Source organism: Petromyzon marinus, chromosome 79 (genome assembly GCF_048934315.1).
Source record: "Petromyzon marinus isolate PM22_M1 ecotype Great Lakes invasive population chromosome 79, UKy_Petmar_22M1.pri1.0, whole genome shotgun sequence".
Classification (NCBI taxonomy): Eukaryota; Metazoa; Chordata; class Hyperoartia; order Petromyzontiformes; family Petromyzontidae; genus Petromyzon; species Petromyzon marinus.
This window is the reverse complement of record NC_133745.1, coordinates 19,418,007-19,434,163: the sequence shown is the minus strand read 5'-3', so window position 1 is coordinate 19,434,163 and position 16,157 is coordinate 19,418,007. Positions and strand designations below refer to the sequence as shown.

The window sequence follows — 16,157 nt, the reverse complement described above, 5'->3', positions numbered from 1 at the left end:
ATGTAGGTCTTGTTGGAATTCCCTACACCTCTGCTGTAGCAGACGGACAGAAAATATGGCATATGTGCAGGACCGCCCTTTCCTGAAACCGCCTTGGGGCTCCGCAAGCCTCTCCTCAGCGTGCCTGGCAAGGCGATGCTGAATAATCCTTGCCAGGACCTTTCCCGGCACACTCATACATTAATTCACCCACCCGTCCACTCATTCATTCGCTCACACGCTGGTCCACTCACACGCTCATGAATCCATTCACCCGCACACTCATTCGCCCATCCACACATCCGCTCGCCCACCCACCCACTCGCCCACCCACTCACTCACTCACCCACCCACCCACTCACCCACCCACTCACTCACTCACTCACCCACCCAGCTACCCACCCACCCACTCACCCACTCACCTCCCCACCCACTCGCCCACACACTCACCCAATCGCCCACACACTCACCCATCATTCCACCTCTTCTCCAGCCCATGCCGTGGCCCGTCTAGAGCAGTTCACGCGTTGATGGGATCACGTGCTCATGCTCCATCACGTGTGTTAAGTACATTGCACGGTGCATATTGAACTGAGCCTTGACTTGAACATCTTTCTTTTACCACGAATCAAATCGCAATCGAAATATCTGTCAGGAGGGGGAAAAAAAAAAAAAATCGCAATGAGATACTTTCCCCAAATCGTTGCGTGCCGTTTATAGTGGCGACCTGTTTCCCGCACCCAACGTTGCCCCGACGTTGCCCCGACGTTGCCCCCGACGTTGCCCCCGACGTTGCCCCCGACCGACAGCGATTCTGCGGTTCCTCTAGCTGGGGGACCACCCTCACCCACACCCACCACAAAGACAAAGATCCCCCGTGTAGCCTTAACGGACTGTAGGGGCAAGTGCTGTTGGCGAGCGGCACCTGTGAAGGCCGACACTGTGGCACACGAGGGGGTGGGTGGCCAGCACCACGCCCGCCGCCTTTGTCTCTCCCCAGGTGACTCATTTGAGGCCGAGTCGACCTAGGGGAGTCGCAGGACCCGGTTCAGATGTTCGTCACCGGTGGCGTTGGCCGTGAGCGGGAATCGAACTCGGGTCGCTGGTTATTGCCTAACCGACTACACTACACTATCACTACTAACAATACACTACTACACTATACACTACTACACTACACTACACTATACTACACATACACTACTCACTATACACAACTACACTACACTAACACTACACTACAACAACACACACCCACCACACACCACCCACCACACACCCACCAAAACCCAACCACACCCCACCCATCCCACACCCACCACACCCAACACACACACACACACACACACACACACACACACACACACACACACACACACACACACACTCACACACACACACCACACACACACACACACACACACACACTACACACACACACACCACACTACACACCACACACACACACAACACACACACCACACTACACCACACACACCACACACACACACACACACACACACCACACACACCACACACACCACACACACACCACACACACACACCACCACACACACACACACTACACCACACACACCACACTACACACCACACACACACACACACACACTAACACACACACACCATACACACTACACCACACACACACTACACCACACACACACTACACCACACACACACAAACACCACACACACACACCACACACAACATACACACACCACACTACACCACACACACCACACTACACCACACACACACTACACCACACACACACCACACCACACCACACTACACACACACCACACTACACACTACACCACACTACACCACACTACACCACACACACCACACTACACCACACACACCACACATCACACACACACTACACCACACACACCACACACTACACCACACACACCACACACACACACCACACTACACCACACACACCACACATCACACACACACAACACCACACACACCACACACTACACCACACACACCACACACACCACACACACCAGACACACACACACCACACACACACCACACACACACACTACACCACACACACACTACACCACACACACACCACACCACACCACACTACACACACACCACACTACACACTACACCACACTACACCACACTACACCACACACACCACACTACACCACACACCACACACACCACACACACACTACACCACACACACTACACCACACACACTACACCACACACACACTACACCACACACACACTACACCACACACACACTACACCACACACACACTACACCACACACACCACACTACACCACACACACCACACTACACCACACCACACTACACCACACTACACCACACACCCGACCACTTAACCGTCGCTCGCTCCATACACCTCCAATCCGCCGCCGGCAAACGCTGCCCCCTCCTCCCCCTCCTCCTCATCCTCCCCATCCTCCTCCTCCCCCTCCTCCCCATCCTCCCCATCCTCCCCCTCCTCCCCATCCTCCCCATCCTCCCCTGCCTCCCCATCCTCCCCCACCTCCCCCGCCTCCTCCTCCTCCGCATCCACCCCGCCTCCTCCCCCTGCTCCCCCCGCCTCCTCCCCCCGCCTCCTCCTCCCCCGCCTCCTCCTCCCCCGCCTCCCCCTCCTCCCCCGCCTCCTCCTCCGCGCAGCGCCTCGCCCGCGAGGCCTCTGGCCAGCGCGTGCCGCTTGACGTGCTTCTTGAGGTCCGAGGCCTGCCGGAAGGCGCGGCCGCACTCGCCGCAGGGGTGCGGCCGCGCCTCCGAGTGGATCATCACGTGCGTCTTGAGGTTGCACGACAGCGAGAAGGCCTTGCCGCAGACGGGGCACCGGTGGGGCTTCTCGCCCGTGTGCGTGCGCAGGTGCGTCTTGAGGCTCGTCGGGTAGTTGAAGATCTTCCCGCACAGCGGGCAGCCGTAGGGCTTCTCGCCCGTGTGCGTGCGCATGTGGATCCTGAGGCTGGTCGCGCAGGCGTACGTCTTGTCGCACGCCGAGCACACGTACGGACGCTCGCCCGAGTGCGTGCGCATGTGCGACTTGAGGTTCGAGGCGCCGGCGAAGGCCTTGCCGCAGACGGAGCATTCGTGGCGGGCCTCTCCGGCGGCCGTGCCGTCGCCGTGCGTCTCGGCGTGTCGCCGGAGCTCCGACGCCGTCGCGAACGCCTCGCCGCACGCGGCGCACGGCCGCGGCCTCCGCTCGCCGCCTCCTCCACCGCCTCCACCGCCTCCTCCGCCGCCTCCTCCGCCGCCTCCACCGCCTCCGCCGCCTCCTCCGCCGTGGCTCTTGAGGTGCCGCTTGAGCTTGGAGGAGCAGGCGAAGGCCTTGCCGCAGGCGGCGCACCCGTACGGCCGTTCGCCCGTGTGCGCCCGCCCGTGCTCCTTGAGCTTGGAGGCGCTGGCGTAGGCCTTGTCGCAGAGGGCGCACTTGTGCGGCCGTTCGCCCGTGTGCGCCATCGTGTGCATGCGCAGGCTCACGAGCTGGATGAAGGCCTTGCCGCAGAGGGCGCAGCGGTGCGGCCGCTCTCCCGTGTGCGTCCTGGAGTGCACCTTGAGGTTCGACGAGCAGGCGTAGGTCTTGCCGCACTCGTCGCAACGGTGGGGCCTAGCGGCGCCGGCGGCCGCGGCGCCGGTGGCCCGGCGGGGCCGCGGCGGCTGTCCGGGGATGGCGGGGCGGCGGCCTGGGCGGCGGCGAGGGCCGGAGCCGTCGGCATTGTCGGCGTTGTTGTTGTTGTTGTTGTCGTGAGTCCGCTGGTGCTTGCGCATGTTGCCCTTGTACTCGGACTTGTAGGGCAGCGCTCGCACTGGTGGACCTTGCGGCGGGCCGGCCGCGAGTGCAGCTGCATGTGCACACGCAGGCCGTGGCTCTTGGGGAAGTCGCGGCCGCACACGGGGCAAGCGTGGCGCTCCGCGGGGGCGGCGGAGGGGAGGAGGGAGGGGGAGGGAGGGGGGAGGAGGAGGAGGGGGGTGAGGGGTGGGCTGAGGCGGCGATGACGGCTGAGCGACGGAGTCGCGGGGGAGAGGAGAGGGGAGGGGAGGGGAGGGAGGGAGGAGAGGGGAGGGAGGGAGGGAGGGAGGGAGGGAGGGAGGGAGGGAGAGAGGGAGAGGGACAGGGAGGGAGGAGGGAGGGAGGAGGGAAAGAGACAGGGAGGGAGGGAGGGAGGAGGGAGGGAGGGAGGGAGGGAGAGGACAGGGAGGGAGGAGGGAGGGAGGAGGGAAAGAGACAGGGAGGGACAGGGAGGGAGGGAGGGAGGAGGGAGGGAGGAGGGAGAGAGACAGGGAGGGAGGGAGGGAGAGGGACAGGGAGGGAGGAGGGAGGGAGGAGGGAGAGAGACAGGGAGGGAGGGAGGGAGGAGGGAGGGAGGAGGGAGGGAGGAGGGAGAGGGACAGGGAGGGAGGGAGGAGAGGGACAGGGAGGGAGAGATTCTCAATCACAAAGTGCGTGAGACGTTCATGACAATCAGCTCTGTCCTGCGAGTCCATCTCTCTGCCCAATTGGCCTACCTCTGTCTGTGTGTCTGTGTGTGTCTCTGTGTGTCTGCGTGTGTGTGTCTCTGTGTGTCTGTCTGTGTGTGTGTGTGTCTGTCTGTGTGTAGTCCGGCAAAACAACCCCCTACCTCCGCGCGGTGCCGGACGGGCAACTCTGTCGTGGACAGTGCTGTGGGGGGAGGCCCAATTCCGATTGGCTCCTCTCCCCTCATGGCGTCTGCGACCACCACAGGGGCTAAACGGGGGCTCTGGACGGGTGCGAGGGGCTGGTAACCCCTCCACCTTTGTTGTATAAGGCCCTTTTTCCATCATTAACCACGATAAAATATATTTGCCGATACACATATAATTTTTTCCTTTCGAAATAATGAATGAAAACGGCAAGCACAAGCAACCGGCACGTGGAGGATCATGGAAGGGCCGTAGAATTGAAATTAAAAATAGTAGGCTCACGGGAAGGCTGAGAATGCGTAGATAACGCTCCCTCACCGCGGCTGGATGGGTAACACACCACACGTGCAAGCAGAGAGGAAATTCCTTGCTGACGAAGGCGTCCGCAGACCTCGGCAAACAAATCAAGTCGGGTGGACATCACAAGGCGTGGTCACGCGGGAACACCGACGCTAACACTATTCACCCTTAAAATGTGCGACGCCCTTGCCCGTTGCCCGACCCCACAGACAGCAAGGAGTGCCAATCGCGACCTTGTTGAACGTAAAGCCAGCAACATCCGAGTGGCGGTAAACCGAGGGCAACGGGGGAGAGACGGCTTCGTCTTCCCGCAACACAGACAGAGAGGCGCCCTTGAGACGGTTCGCATGTTTTTTGTGAAAGAGGCGGCAACTGAAACCATGCCGTAAATGACGCACACAAGGACACGCACACGGACGCACGCACGGACGGACAATTACGGACACACACCCCAGACCACGACACACAGCAAAAATCAAAACAAGCTCCGCCTTGTGTGTGGAGGAGGAGCCAAGGGATAAGGGATTTCGGCATCAAATACGACACTACAGCATTGAAAATCAGGAGAGCGGTGGCGCGCCACCAGCTCATCAATCATCGGACCCAGCTCAGGAGGACCAGCTCAACTCAACTGCTCCGTGAGAAAGAAAATCAACCGCCGTCGACGCGGAAGAGGTTTCTGCAGCTTCGCCGGGGCGGCGAGGCTTCGCCGGGGCGGCGAAGCTTCGCCGGGGCGGCGAGCTTCGCCGGGGCGGCGAGGCTTCGCCGGGGCGGCGAAGCTTCGCCGGGGCGGCGAGCTTCGCCGGGGCGGCGAGCTTCGCCGGCCGCTCGGCCGCGGGGGGGTCGCACCGTCGGAACGGGCGCACTGCCGGGCGCCCGACAGCGCAGCCGGCGGCCAAACACTCGGCGACCCGCCCGCGCCCGACTCGGCCCGAGCCGAGCCGAGCCGAGCCGAGTCGGCCACGGTGGGCCGAAGGGAAATCGACCCGACACGGATGGCGCGCGCAACTGGCCCCCCACCCACACGGCAAACCGAGGCGTCTGCTTGACGGAAAGAATCAATCAAGTCCGAGCAGTGACCGTTCAACGCAATGTATCGATGCCTCCAAACATACACACACGGGTCGCGAACCAAAGGGCCCGATTGCTCACGTCCGTGAACCAAATCGGTCTGCCGCGAAGGAATCGCGGCAGGCCGAGTGGACACTCCGTCGTTCACAAGTACATTCGGAATTTTCCACCCTTAATGTTTTGATGCCTTTGCCACGGACCTACGCTCACGTGGGAGGGGAGGGGGGACAGCGTATCCAACCGGCTTCCCCATCAGGCGATCTGGTCCACAATTAATTAAACGTTGGCCCAAAAGATGAGGATATCAGGGGAGAGCGTGCACACCCCACAGCACACCCTCACCCCGAGCCACTTCCGCAATCGCATAACCTGTCCGATGGATCTGTTGATACACTTGTGCCTTTGGGAATGACGACTGTCTTGATCGCCCTCTTCGCGCGAATATTGTCGTGCGATCTTTACGCCCCTTTCGCTACTGATGGCCGCCGCACGTACTCACGTACTCCACAGGACACTCAACCGTTCCGCAACCCAATGTGCTAGTGACGTGATGATGCGGGTTGCGCTCATGGATCCATGAACGGACGCGGTACCGCGCGTGGAAATTCCGGTATGATCGGTCGTAATGAGAGTCGTTTTTTTTTGGTTTTGTTTAGATGTTTTAACGACTCTCTCTCTCTCTATCACCATACTCTTTTGGTTCTATTCGGTGAAGTCACAAGGCCGCTGTTTTATTTTTCGATTTAAAGCTTTCGTGACTGCAATGATTCATCTTCTTTGGTTCTTTCGGTAAAGTCACCACCACGTAGAATGAGAATAAAATAATAAATTGATAAAATAACAATAACACAATAATATTCTCACGACGTTTCGGCCACAACACAAGCGGCCTTCATCAGGTGAAGGGATGAGACTGTCTGGTAGGACAGCGCTGGAGTGAAAGAGCCACGTTCAGATCACGGCCTTTAAGTGCTAAAGTTGAGGTTTAAAGGCCGTGATCTGAACGTGGCTCTTTCACTCCAGCGCTGTCCTACCAGACAGAACTCGCCCCCTTCACCTGATGAAGGCCGCTTGTGTCGCGGCCGAAACGTCGTGAGAATATCATTGTGTTATTTTATTTTATCAATTTATTATTTTATTCTCATTCTACGTGGTGGTGACTTTACCGAAAGAACCAAAGAAGATGTTTTATTTTTGTTACCTACGTGACTTTGCCGAACAGAAGCCAAAGAGTGTGGATCCTTGCAGTCACGGACGCTTCAAATCTCCGTCGCCGACCGCTCGCGTTGCGTGGGGAATGAGTCAAAGTGCTGCCGTCAAAGTGAAAAAAATCGCAGTCGTGACGACCCCGCGTTGACACCGCGTTGGAATTCCCCGAGGCGAGGAGTTGCATCTTTTGAGAGTTAAAGCTTAGTCAGAAGCAAAATTGGTGAACGCAGAAGTGTTGTGCGTTTCTTTCCTGAATTACGCATGAGGACGGAATTTCCCGCGCTGAGATCTGAACTTGGCGACCGTGCATAAACACGCTCGTCCATACTCGACAGATGTCAAGGCGACAATAATTGCGTCGCACCGATCGCTAATGCGAAGTTAAACGGCGAAGCCGAAGTTTAATCTGGCATGCTCGCAGCAACCGCGTGACGGACATACGATAATAATAATTATTGCATTATCCCGACTGATAACCGGAACCCCCGTCAACGGGGCGGTTCCTGGTTATCACAAAGGCTGTAAATTAACACAACCACACCCACTCGTGTAAATTAATACGACGAGCTCTCTTTTCATCGGTTGCGTAGCGCTGCGCGGAAGCTACCCGGTCTGTCGCTCCGCGCTAAGCTCCAGGCCTTCTCGGCCACGGTCGTTCCCCTCCCCTTCTTCCACGCCTTATGGAAAACGTGGACCCCTCCCTTAATGGAGCGCCTTCGCCGGTTAGAAACATTGAGGCCGGCATGCCTGCTACGTCGATGGCCACGGGGTCCTGGGTGTACACCCACCACCGGAGCGGAGCGGAAGAACGGCAGGCGCATCTTACAGATGGCCAGCCGATGGCCAGAGGGCAGATCAGCTCCACGGTAGGTCCTGGGTGTCAAGGGCATGGGCCCGCATCCGCTGGTCCAGTCACTAACGCAGTCCAGCAGACGTTCTTGGCTTGGAGCCGGCGTGCATCCGCGATGTGGTGTGGATCCGCCCCCTACTGGGCGTCCGTGCATCAAGCGCCTCGGAGCCGACCGGATTCCACCTCCGACAGCGTCGACAAATCAACAGTCGGGACCCACCCCCACCCACCCCCACCCACCCCCCACTCACCCCCACCACCCTCACCGTCATCCTCCAGCGCCACCTCGACCTCTGCGACGTCGCACGACGCCGCCCGGCGCTGCCGAAGGCTGGCAACCACCGCCCGCAGCTCCCCTCCTCGCCCACCTCGTCGCCCACCTCCTCCTCCTCTTCCGCCTCCTCCTCCTCTTCCGCCTCCTCCGCCTCTTCCTCCTCCTCCTCGGCCCCCCACAGGGGCCCTGAGGTCTCCCGCTCGGACGCGGAGGTCCACTCCCTGAGCTGGGATTTATACAAACACACAGACACACACACATACATATACACACACACATACATATACACACATACATATATATACACACACATACACACACACACACATATATATACACACACATACATATACACACATACATACACATACATACATACACACACACATACACACACACATACATACACATACATACACATACATACACACATACATACACATACATACACACACACACATACATACACATACATACACACACACAGACACACACATATATACACACATACACACACATACACACACACACACATATATACACACATACACAGACACACACATACATACACACATATACACACATACACACATTTACACACACACACATACACACATACACACACACACACATACACACACACATACACACACACATATACACACACATACATACATTTACACACACACACATATACACACAATTACACACACACAGACACACACATATATACACACATACACACACATACACACATACACACACACATACATACACATACATACACACACATACATACACACATACACACACATACAAAGACAAAGATCCCCCATGTAGCCTTAACAGACTGTTGGGGCAAGTGCTGTTAGCGAGCACCTTTGAAGGCCGGAACAGTACACGAGGGGGTGGGTGGCCAGCACCACGCCCGACCGCCTTTGTCTCCCCAGTGGCGATGTTTATACACCGCACCAGGTACTCATTTGCGGCTGAGTCGACCTAGGGGAGGCCCGGGACCGGTTCAGATAATCGTCACTGGTATTGGCCGTGAGCGGGAATCGAACCCGGGTCGCACACACACATACATACACCTGTACATACATACACACACATACACACACACATACACACACACACACATACACACACATATACACACACACACATACAACAACAACCGCCATTCGCCACTAAGTGGCGGTGACGTCACCACGACGCTTGTGCCAGGCCATGTGCACCTTGAGGCCACGTGAAGTGTCGAATGCCCGCTGGCAGGAGGTCACGGGGCAGACCCAGGTGCCACGGGTCGACTGACTGAGATGACTGGCTGATGCACCACCTGTGCCCCCTACTGTGCCAACCTGCTGTGCCATAGCCACCCGGCGCTCCGCTCGTTGTTGTGAGCGTCGCTCCTCCGCCCTCCGTTGTTGTTGGAGGGCGACTGCCTCCAACTGCCCAGTAGCGTCCTTCATGAGCCTCCTCCACAGAGGGCGATCTTGACACCGCTGGTACCAGTCATCGGCAAGTCCACTCAGCTCCACGTCCTCCTGAACCACATCACTCCATCTCTTCTCTAGCCCGTGCCGCGCCCGTTTAGCCCCCTCGATCTGGCCGAACAAAAGCTGTTTCGGCATGCGGTGGCTGGGCATGCAGGCTACATGACGGAGCCATCGCAGCCTTGCCTGCCGGAGGAGCTCACCGATGGGACCTTGCCCAGATCTTTCCAAGGATTTGTGAGCTCCTCACACAATCCAGCCTGGTTAAAACCCAGGATCAAAATAGATGTTAAATAATGTGGGAGCCAGAGGACATCCCTGTCACACCCCAAGGTGTACAGGGAATGGCTCTGACTCCCGGCCACGTAGTTTTACCCGGGCCCGCTCACCATCATGAAGGTCCTTAATGATCGTGAGCAGAGGGTCAGGGACTCCAAAAGCACGAAGAACAACCCAGAGCCCAAGCCTACTGATGGAATCATAGGCCTTGACCAGGTCAATAAAGCACAGATGTAGGACTTTATGGAATTCGCTACACCTCTGCTAAATATGACATCTGTGCAGGACCGCACTTTCCTGAAACCGCATTGGGGCTCCGCAAGCCTCTCCTCAGCGTGCCTAGCAAGGCGATGTTGAATAATCCTTGCCAGGACCCTTTCCCGGCACACTGAGGAGTGAGATGCCCCTGTAGTTGTTACAGTCTGTGCGGTCCCCCCTTCTTAAAGAGGGGGACCACCAGGGCATCCTTCCAATCCTGCGGAGCCGTCCAGTGGTCCAGACTGTTGTTATGATGTCATGTAGGGTAGTCTGTGCACATACGCCACCCTCCCTCAGCATTTCGCTTGGGAGATCATCTCTGCCCGCTGCCTTTCCTGGTCTCAGACTCCAGATCGCCTTCAGTACTTCCTCAACAGATGGCACCTCAGCCAGCCACTCACACGGGTGGCTTCTTCCAATATTTGAGGCACCGTAGCCTCAGCAGGGTCATCCCCACTTTGTGCCATGATGATTTCCTGGCTGAGGGGTTTCCCCTCCCCCAGGACCTCACAGAAATGCTCAACAAATTTGCAAACCTGTTCCTGGGGGTCGGAGATTGGAACACCATTTTTTTCCCCTAATGATGGTAATAGGTGTGCCGCTGCAGGTTACTTTTTGACGGAGTTAAATAGAGATCTGTGATCACGGGCCACTGAGGCAGACTCCATCTCCTCAGCAACCCGCGACCACCACCCATCCTTGCAGCGCCTCACGGCTCTCCGAACCTCCGAGCGAAGGCTGCGGTAAGCCTCCTCATTCTCTGACGTGGGATTCTGTAGCCGATGACAGTGGGCCTGTCGCTTTTTCTCAACTATCCTGAACACCTCCTATGTCAGCCAGGGTCTCTGGGGAGGTCTGGACCGCGTACCCAAAGCGGCAACTGCAGCTGCATGAGTCAGTCCTAAACCTCGCCCATTTACCCTCGACATCAGGAGGAGTGGGGGGCGATGCCAACCCCAGCCGCAAGCGATGATGAAATTCTTGCTTGCAACTTTCATCAGCTGAGACCAGGCCACTTTAGGTTGGAATGGGGTCCTGGGTGTACACCCACCACCGGAGTGGAAGAATGGCAGGCGCATCTTACAGATGACTAGTCGATGGTCAGAGGGCAGATCAGCTCCACGGTAGGTCCTGTTGTCAAGGACATGGGCCCGCATCCGCTGGTCCGTCACTATGTAGTCCAGCAGATGTTCTTGCTTGGACCCGGCATGCATCCATGATGTTGTGTGGATGCGCCGATGCCGGAACAGCGTGTTGGTAATTACAAGCCCATGGGCTGCACAGAAATCTAGCAGCCTCCTACCGTTGTTATTGAGCTGATCTGGCCCATGCCCTCCAATCACTTCAAACCAGAGGTTTGCATCGTCACCAACTTGGGCATTGAAGTCACCCAACAAGATGACTCTATCCCGAGGGGCCACTTTAGCCAGCACCTGTGACAGGAGGTCATAGAAGGCATCTGACTCATCGGCCTTGCCTGCATCCCTCCACGGATGTTTGTCTTCGGTGGGGGCATAAGTAACCACGACCACCACTCCTCGCCTCCGGTTGACGGGAAGGCGAGCCCAAAGTAGCCTGGGGCTTAAAGCTTCCCACACCTCACCGCCACGCTCCCACGCCCCCTTCATTATCTTGTTCAGAAGAAGAGCCACACCCTGTTGTTTGGCAGTCTGCTGCCCCGAGTAGAGGACTGTCCCACCCCTCATGGTGGCAGGAGCCAGAGCCGGTCCACCGGACCCTCCCGAATACCGCAGAGATCCAGGCGGTACCGGTCCAGCTCCCGACGGAGGAGCGGGTAGCCTCTCCTCCCGCAGCGAGCGTTCGGAGATTCCACGTGGCCACCCGCAGTGGCTATTTACCGAACGGTGCGGGGTCCTTCGTCACGAGCTCCGTTTCATTTGGTTTTGCGGAAAATTTAATTGAAGGTGGAGGGGTTACCGGCCCCCGGGCACTCGTCCAGGGCCCCCCCCCCGCCGGTTTGCCGCTGTGATCGCTACGAGCGCCATGCTGGGAACATCCGATGGGAATCGACCTTCCACCCCCACCCCGCATAGCCACCACAACGTTACCGTACGGTAACTACCACCACCACCGTCACAGACGCCACAACGTTACCGTACGGTAACTACCACCACCACCGTCACAGACGCCACACGTTACCGTACGGTAACTACCACCACCACCATCACAGACACCACAGCGTTACCGTCCGATAACTACCACCACCACCGTCACAGACGCCACAACGTTACCGTACGGTAACTACCAACACCACCATCACAGACGCCACAACGTTACCGTACGGTAACCACCGCCACCGGCACAGACACCACAACGTTACCGTACGGTAACTACCACCACCACCATCACAGACACCACAGCGTTACCGTCCGATAACTACCACCACCACCGTCACAGACGCCACAACGTTACCGTACGGTAACTACCAACACCACCATCACAGACGCCACAACGTTACCGTACGGTAACCACCGCCACCGGCACAGACACCACAACGTTACCGTACGGTAACCACCCCCACCCCGCATAGCCACCACAGCGTTAACGTCCGGTAACTACCACCACCGTCACAGACACCACAACGTTACTGTACAGTAACCACCACCACCGTCACAGACACCACAACGTTACCGTACAGTAACCACCACCACCGTCACAGACGCCACAATGTTACCGTACGATAACTACCACCACCACCGTCACAGACACCACAACGTTACCGTCCGGTAACCACCACCACCACCATCACCGCCACCACCATCACCACCACCATCATCACCACCACTGTTACCACCACCATCACCACCACCACAATGGCCACCATCACCACCACCACCACCATCACCACCACCATCAACAGGACAATGATCACTATCACCACCACCATCAACACCACCACCCCCATCACCACCACCATCACCACAACCATCACCATCACCACCACCATCACCACCATCTCCACTACCACCACCACTACCACCATCACCACCACCAAAAGGCAAGGGACAGGTTTGTAAATGGAGGAATATGCGCAGAGTCAAACTCACCATCATCACCCCCATCACCATCATCATCACCACCATCACCATCCTCATATTTAAGCCGACTCCTCTGCCAGATCTCATAGGCCAGATCATCCTCTTGTTTGATGGGGCGATGATCCTGCATGCGTGCACACAGAGAGACACGGACATAGAGATGGAGAGAGATGGGGAGAGATGGAGAGAGATGGAGAGAGATGAAGAGAGATGGAGAGAGATGGAGAGATATGGAGAGGGATGGAGAGAGATCGAGAGAGATGGAGAGAGATGAGGAGAGAGATGGAGGAGAGAGATGGAGAGAGAGATGGAGGAGAGAGATGGAGAGAGATGGACAGATGGAGAGAGATGGAGAGAGATGGAGAGAGAGATGGAGTGAGAGAGATGGAGAGAGAGAGAGATGGAGGGGGATGGAGAGAGAGAGATGGAGAGAGAGAGAGATGGAGAGAGAGAGATGGAGAGAGAGAGATGGAAAGAGAGAGAGAGATGGAGAGAGAGAGATGGAGAGAGAGAGAGATGGAGAGAGAGAGAGATGGAGAGAGAGATGGAGAGAGAGATGGAGAGAGATGGCGAGAGATGGAGGGAGATGGAGGGAGATGGAGGAGAGAGATGGAGAGAGATGGAGAGAGTTTGAGAGAGATGGAGAGATGGAGGGAGAGAGATGGAGAGAGATGGAGAGAGATGGAGAGAGATGGAGAGAGTTTGAGAGAGATAGAGAGAGATGGGGAGAGAGAGAGATGGAGGGAGAGAGATGGAGAGAGTTTGAGAGAGATGGAGAGAGATGGGGAGAGAGAGAGAGATGGAGGGCGAGAGATGGAGGAGAGAGATGGGGAGAGTTTGAGAGTTTGGGAGAGATGGAGGGGAGAGATGGAGGGAGAGAGATGGAGAGAGATGGAGAGAGATGGAGAGAGTTTGAGAGAGATAGAGAGAGATGGGGAGAGAGAGATGGAGGGAGAGAGATGGAGAGAGATGGGAAGAGAGAGAGATGGAGGGAGAGATGGAGATGGAGGGAGAGAGATGGAGAGAGTTTGAGACAGATGGAGAGAGATGGAGGCAGACAGACGGAGACTTTTGACTTTCAAACAACTTTCATCGCCGCCAGCAGCGACAGCACTGGATGCGATTTCGAAATGAAACGCACAAAGCCACCAGCGACACAAATGCAAACAAACGCTGAAAAAAATTCCACGCGGTGACGAGCCGAGCGCTTCAGAAGGCGAGCACGATGGACGCCGTCCACGGCCGGTACAGAGAGATGGCGGGGGCTCGTCCGGCACTCGGCGTGCTCCAAGCCGGAGCCGCGCCTTCAGCAGGCCCCCAGTCTCCGTTCTGTACACCGCCAACTTCCCCGCCGTTGTAGAAGGGCACCCCCAGTTTCCTGAAGCTTATTTCCCGCCCCGCCCCGCCCCACCTTCACTGCCGGTCCAGTACGTCATTGTTATGCCAATTCCTTTGTCAAGGCGTTTTTTTTTTGTTCCCTCCCACACAGCCTCAAAGGACGGCGACCTGGCCTTGTGGCTGCCTTCACTCCGACGCCGTCCCCTGGACAGCACGGTCCCTTCGCCTGATGAAGGCCGCTTGCGTTGCGGCCGAAACGTCGGGATTTTTGTTGCCATTTTACTTTCGCCCACGTGACTTTACCCAATAGAACCCAAGAGCACGCGCCCCCCCCCCCCCCCCCCCCCCGCCAAAAAGGCCGAACATTCCGTTTGTCTTGCCCCACCGGTCAGTACCGGTGGGGCAAGACCCTCCATGGCACCGCAAGGAAGTGCACCGAGTCTCTTACCTCCCCGGGCGAGATTCGGCCGACCTCCACCGGAGAGGTCACCGCAGCGTTTGGCTAACGGGAGAGACTTCGCGCGTTTGCTTCCACGGGGAAAGGGGACGCCGGGCCGCTGGTTTATCTCCGCGAGTCTGGATGTGCCCCCCGACCCCCCGCCCCGTGCGAGATGAGGGCCTGGCCGAGTCGACGCCAGGGAGCTTGTCCACGGTGCCCGTCAGGGCTCGCCCTGCCGAAGGCCCTTCTCCCGATCCAACAGGAGGAGGGCCGGTGTCCGCGTTTGCGCGCTTCGGCGAGCGGGATCGACCACGTCTCTCGACCCGTACCCGATGCCGTCGTACGCGCACCGGCCTGGGATACCAACACCACTGCCAGCACCTTGGAGAAAACGTTGCAGTCGGCGCACAAAAGAGGGGGGCGCGCCGGTCGCCAGTTCACGAGTTGGCGCAGCTCCGCCCCCCCCCCCCCCCCTATCTTGGGTAGCGGGGAGACCACCGCCTCTCCTGCAGCTCTGCGGGGAGTTTCCGCCCTCCGCAGGCCTCTCCGTCAACGGTCGCAGTAGCGGAGGGCCAAGCTCGTCCACGGAAGGCCGCGAGAAACTCAACCTGGCACGCCGTCGATCCACCCCGGGGGGCTTTACCAGGCCGCGAGCCCCCTTTTCACAGCGGGTGTGGAGCTCCTCACCACTGCGGGGTGACGGCGGCTGTCCAGACGATCCCTAAGGTAGGGGGACCCCTAAGGTAGGGGGACCCCTAAGGTAGGGGGACCCCCTAAGGTAGGGGGACCCCCTAAGGTAGGGGGACCCCTACCCCCCCCGCCCGCCTTGAGACCACCACCACCACCACCGCCACCATCACCACCACCGCCACCACCACCACCACCACCACCGCCACCA

At 57.8% G+C, this 16,157-nt stretch overlaps 2 protein-coding genes across 2 annotated transcripts in view; both read right to left on the bottom strand.

Annotated features, from left to right (window-relative positions):
- Positions 1-2,346: 2,346 nt before the first annotated feature.
- On the bottom strand, positions 2,347-3,964 carry LOC142907510 (uncharacterized). Its single transcript, XM_076057096.1, has 2 exons — positions 2,579-3,964; positions 2,347-2,356 (listed from the first exon to the last, which is right to left on the bottom strand). The coding sequence occupies exons 1-2, from the start codon at positions 3,790-3,792 to the stop codon at positions 2,347-2,349; spliced, it is 1,224 nt and encodes a 407-aa protein (XP_075913211.1). The 5' UTR covers positions 3,793-3,964.
- Position 3,965: 1 nt separating this feature from the next.
- The window catches only part of LOC116938095 (uncharacterized), a 41,057-nt gene continuing 28,865 nt past the window's right edge, over positions 3,966-16,157 (bottom strand). Inside the window, exons 4-6 of the mRNA XM_076057095.1 lie at positions 13,492-14,860; positions 8,383-8,616; positions 3,966-4,023 (exon numbers count right to left, since the gene is read on the bottom strand). Of these exons, the coding sequence (XP_075913210.1) occupies positions 13,578-14,860 (1,283 nt within the window). The 3' untranslated portion in view covers positions 3,966-4,023; positions 8,383-8,616; positions 13,492-13,577. The remainder of the gene's footprint in view (positions 4,024-8,382; positions 8,617-13,491; positions 14,861-16,157) is intronic.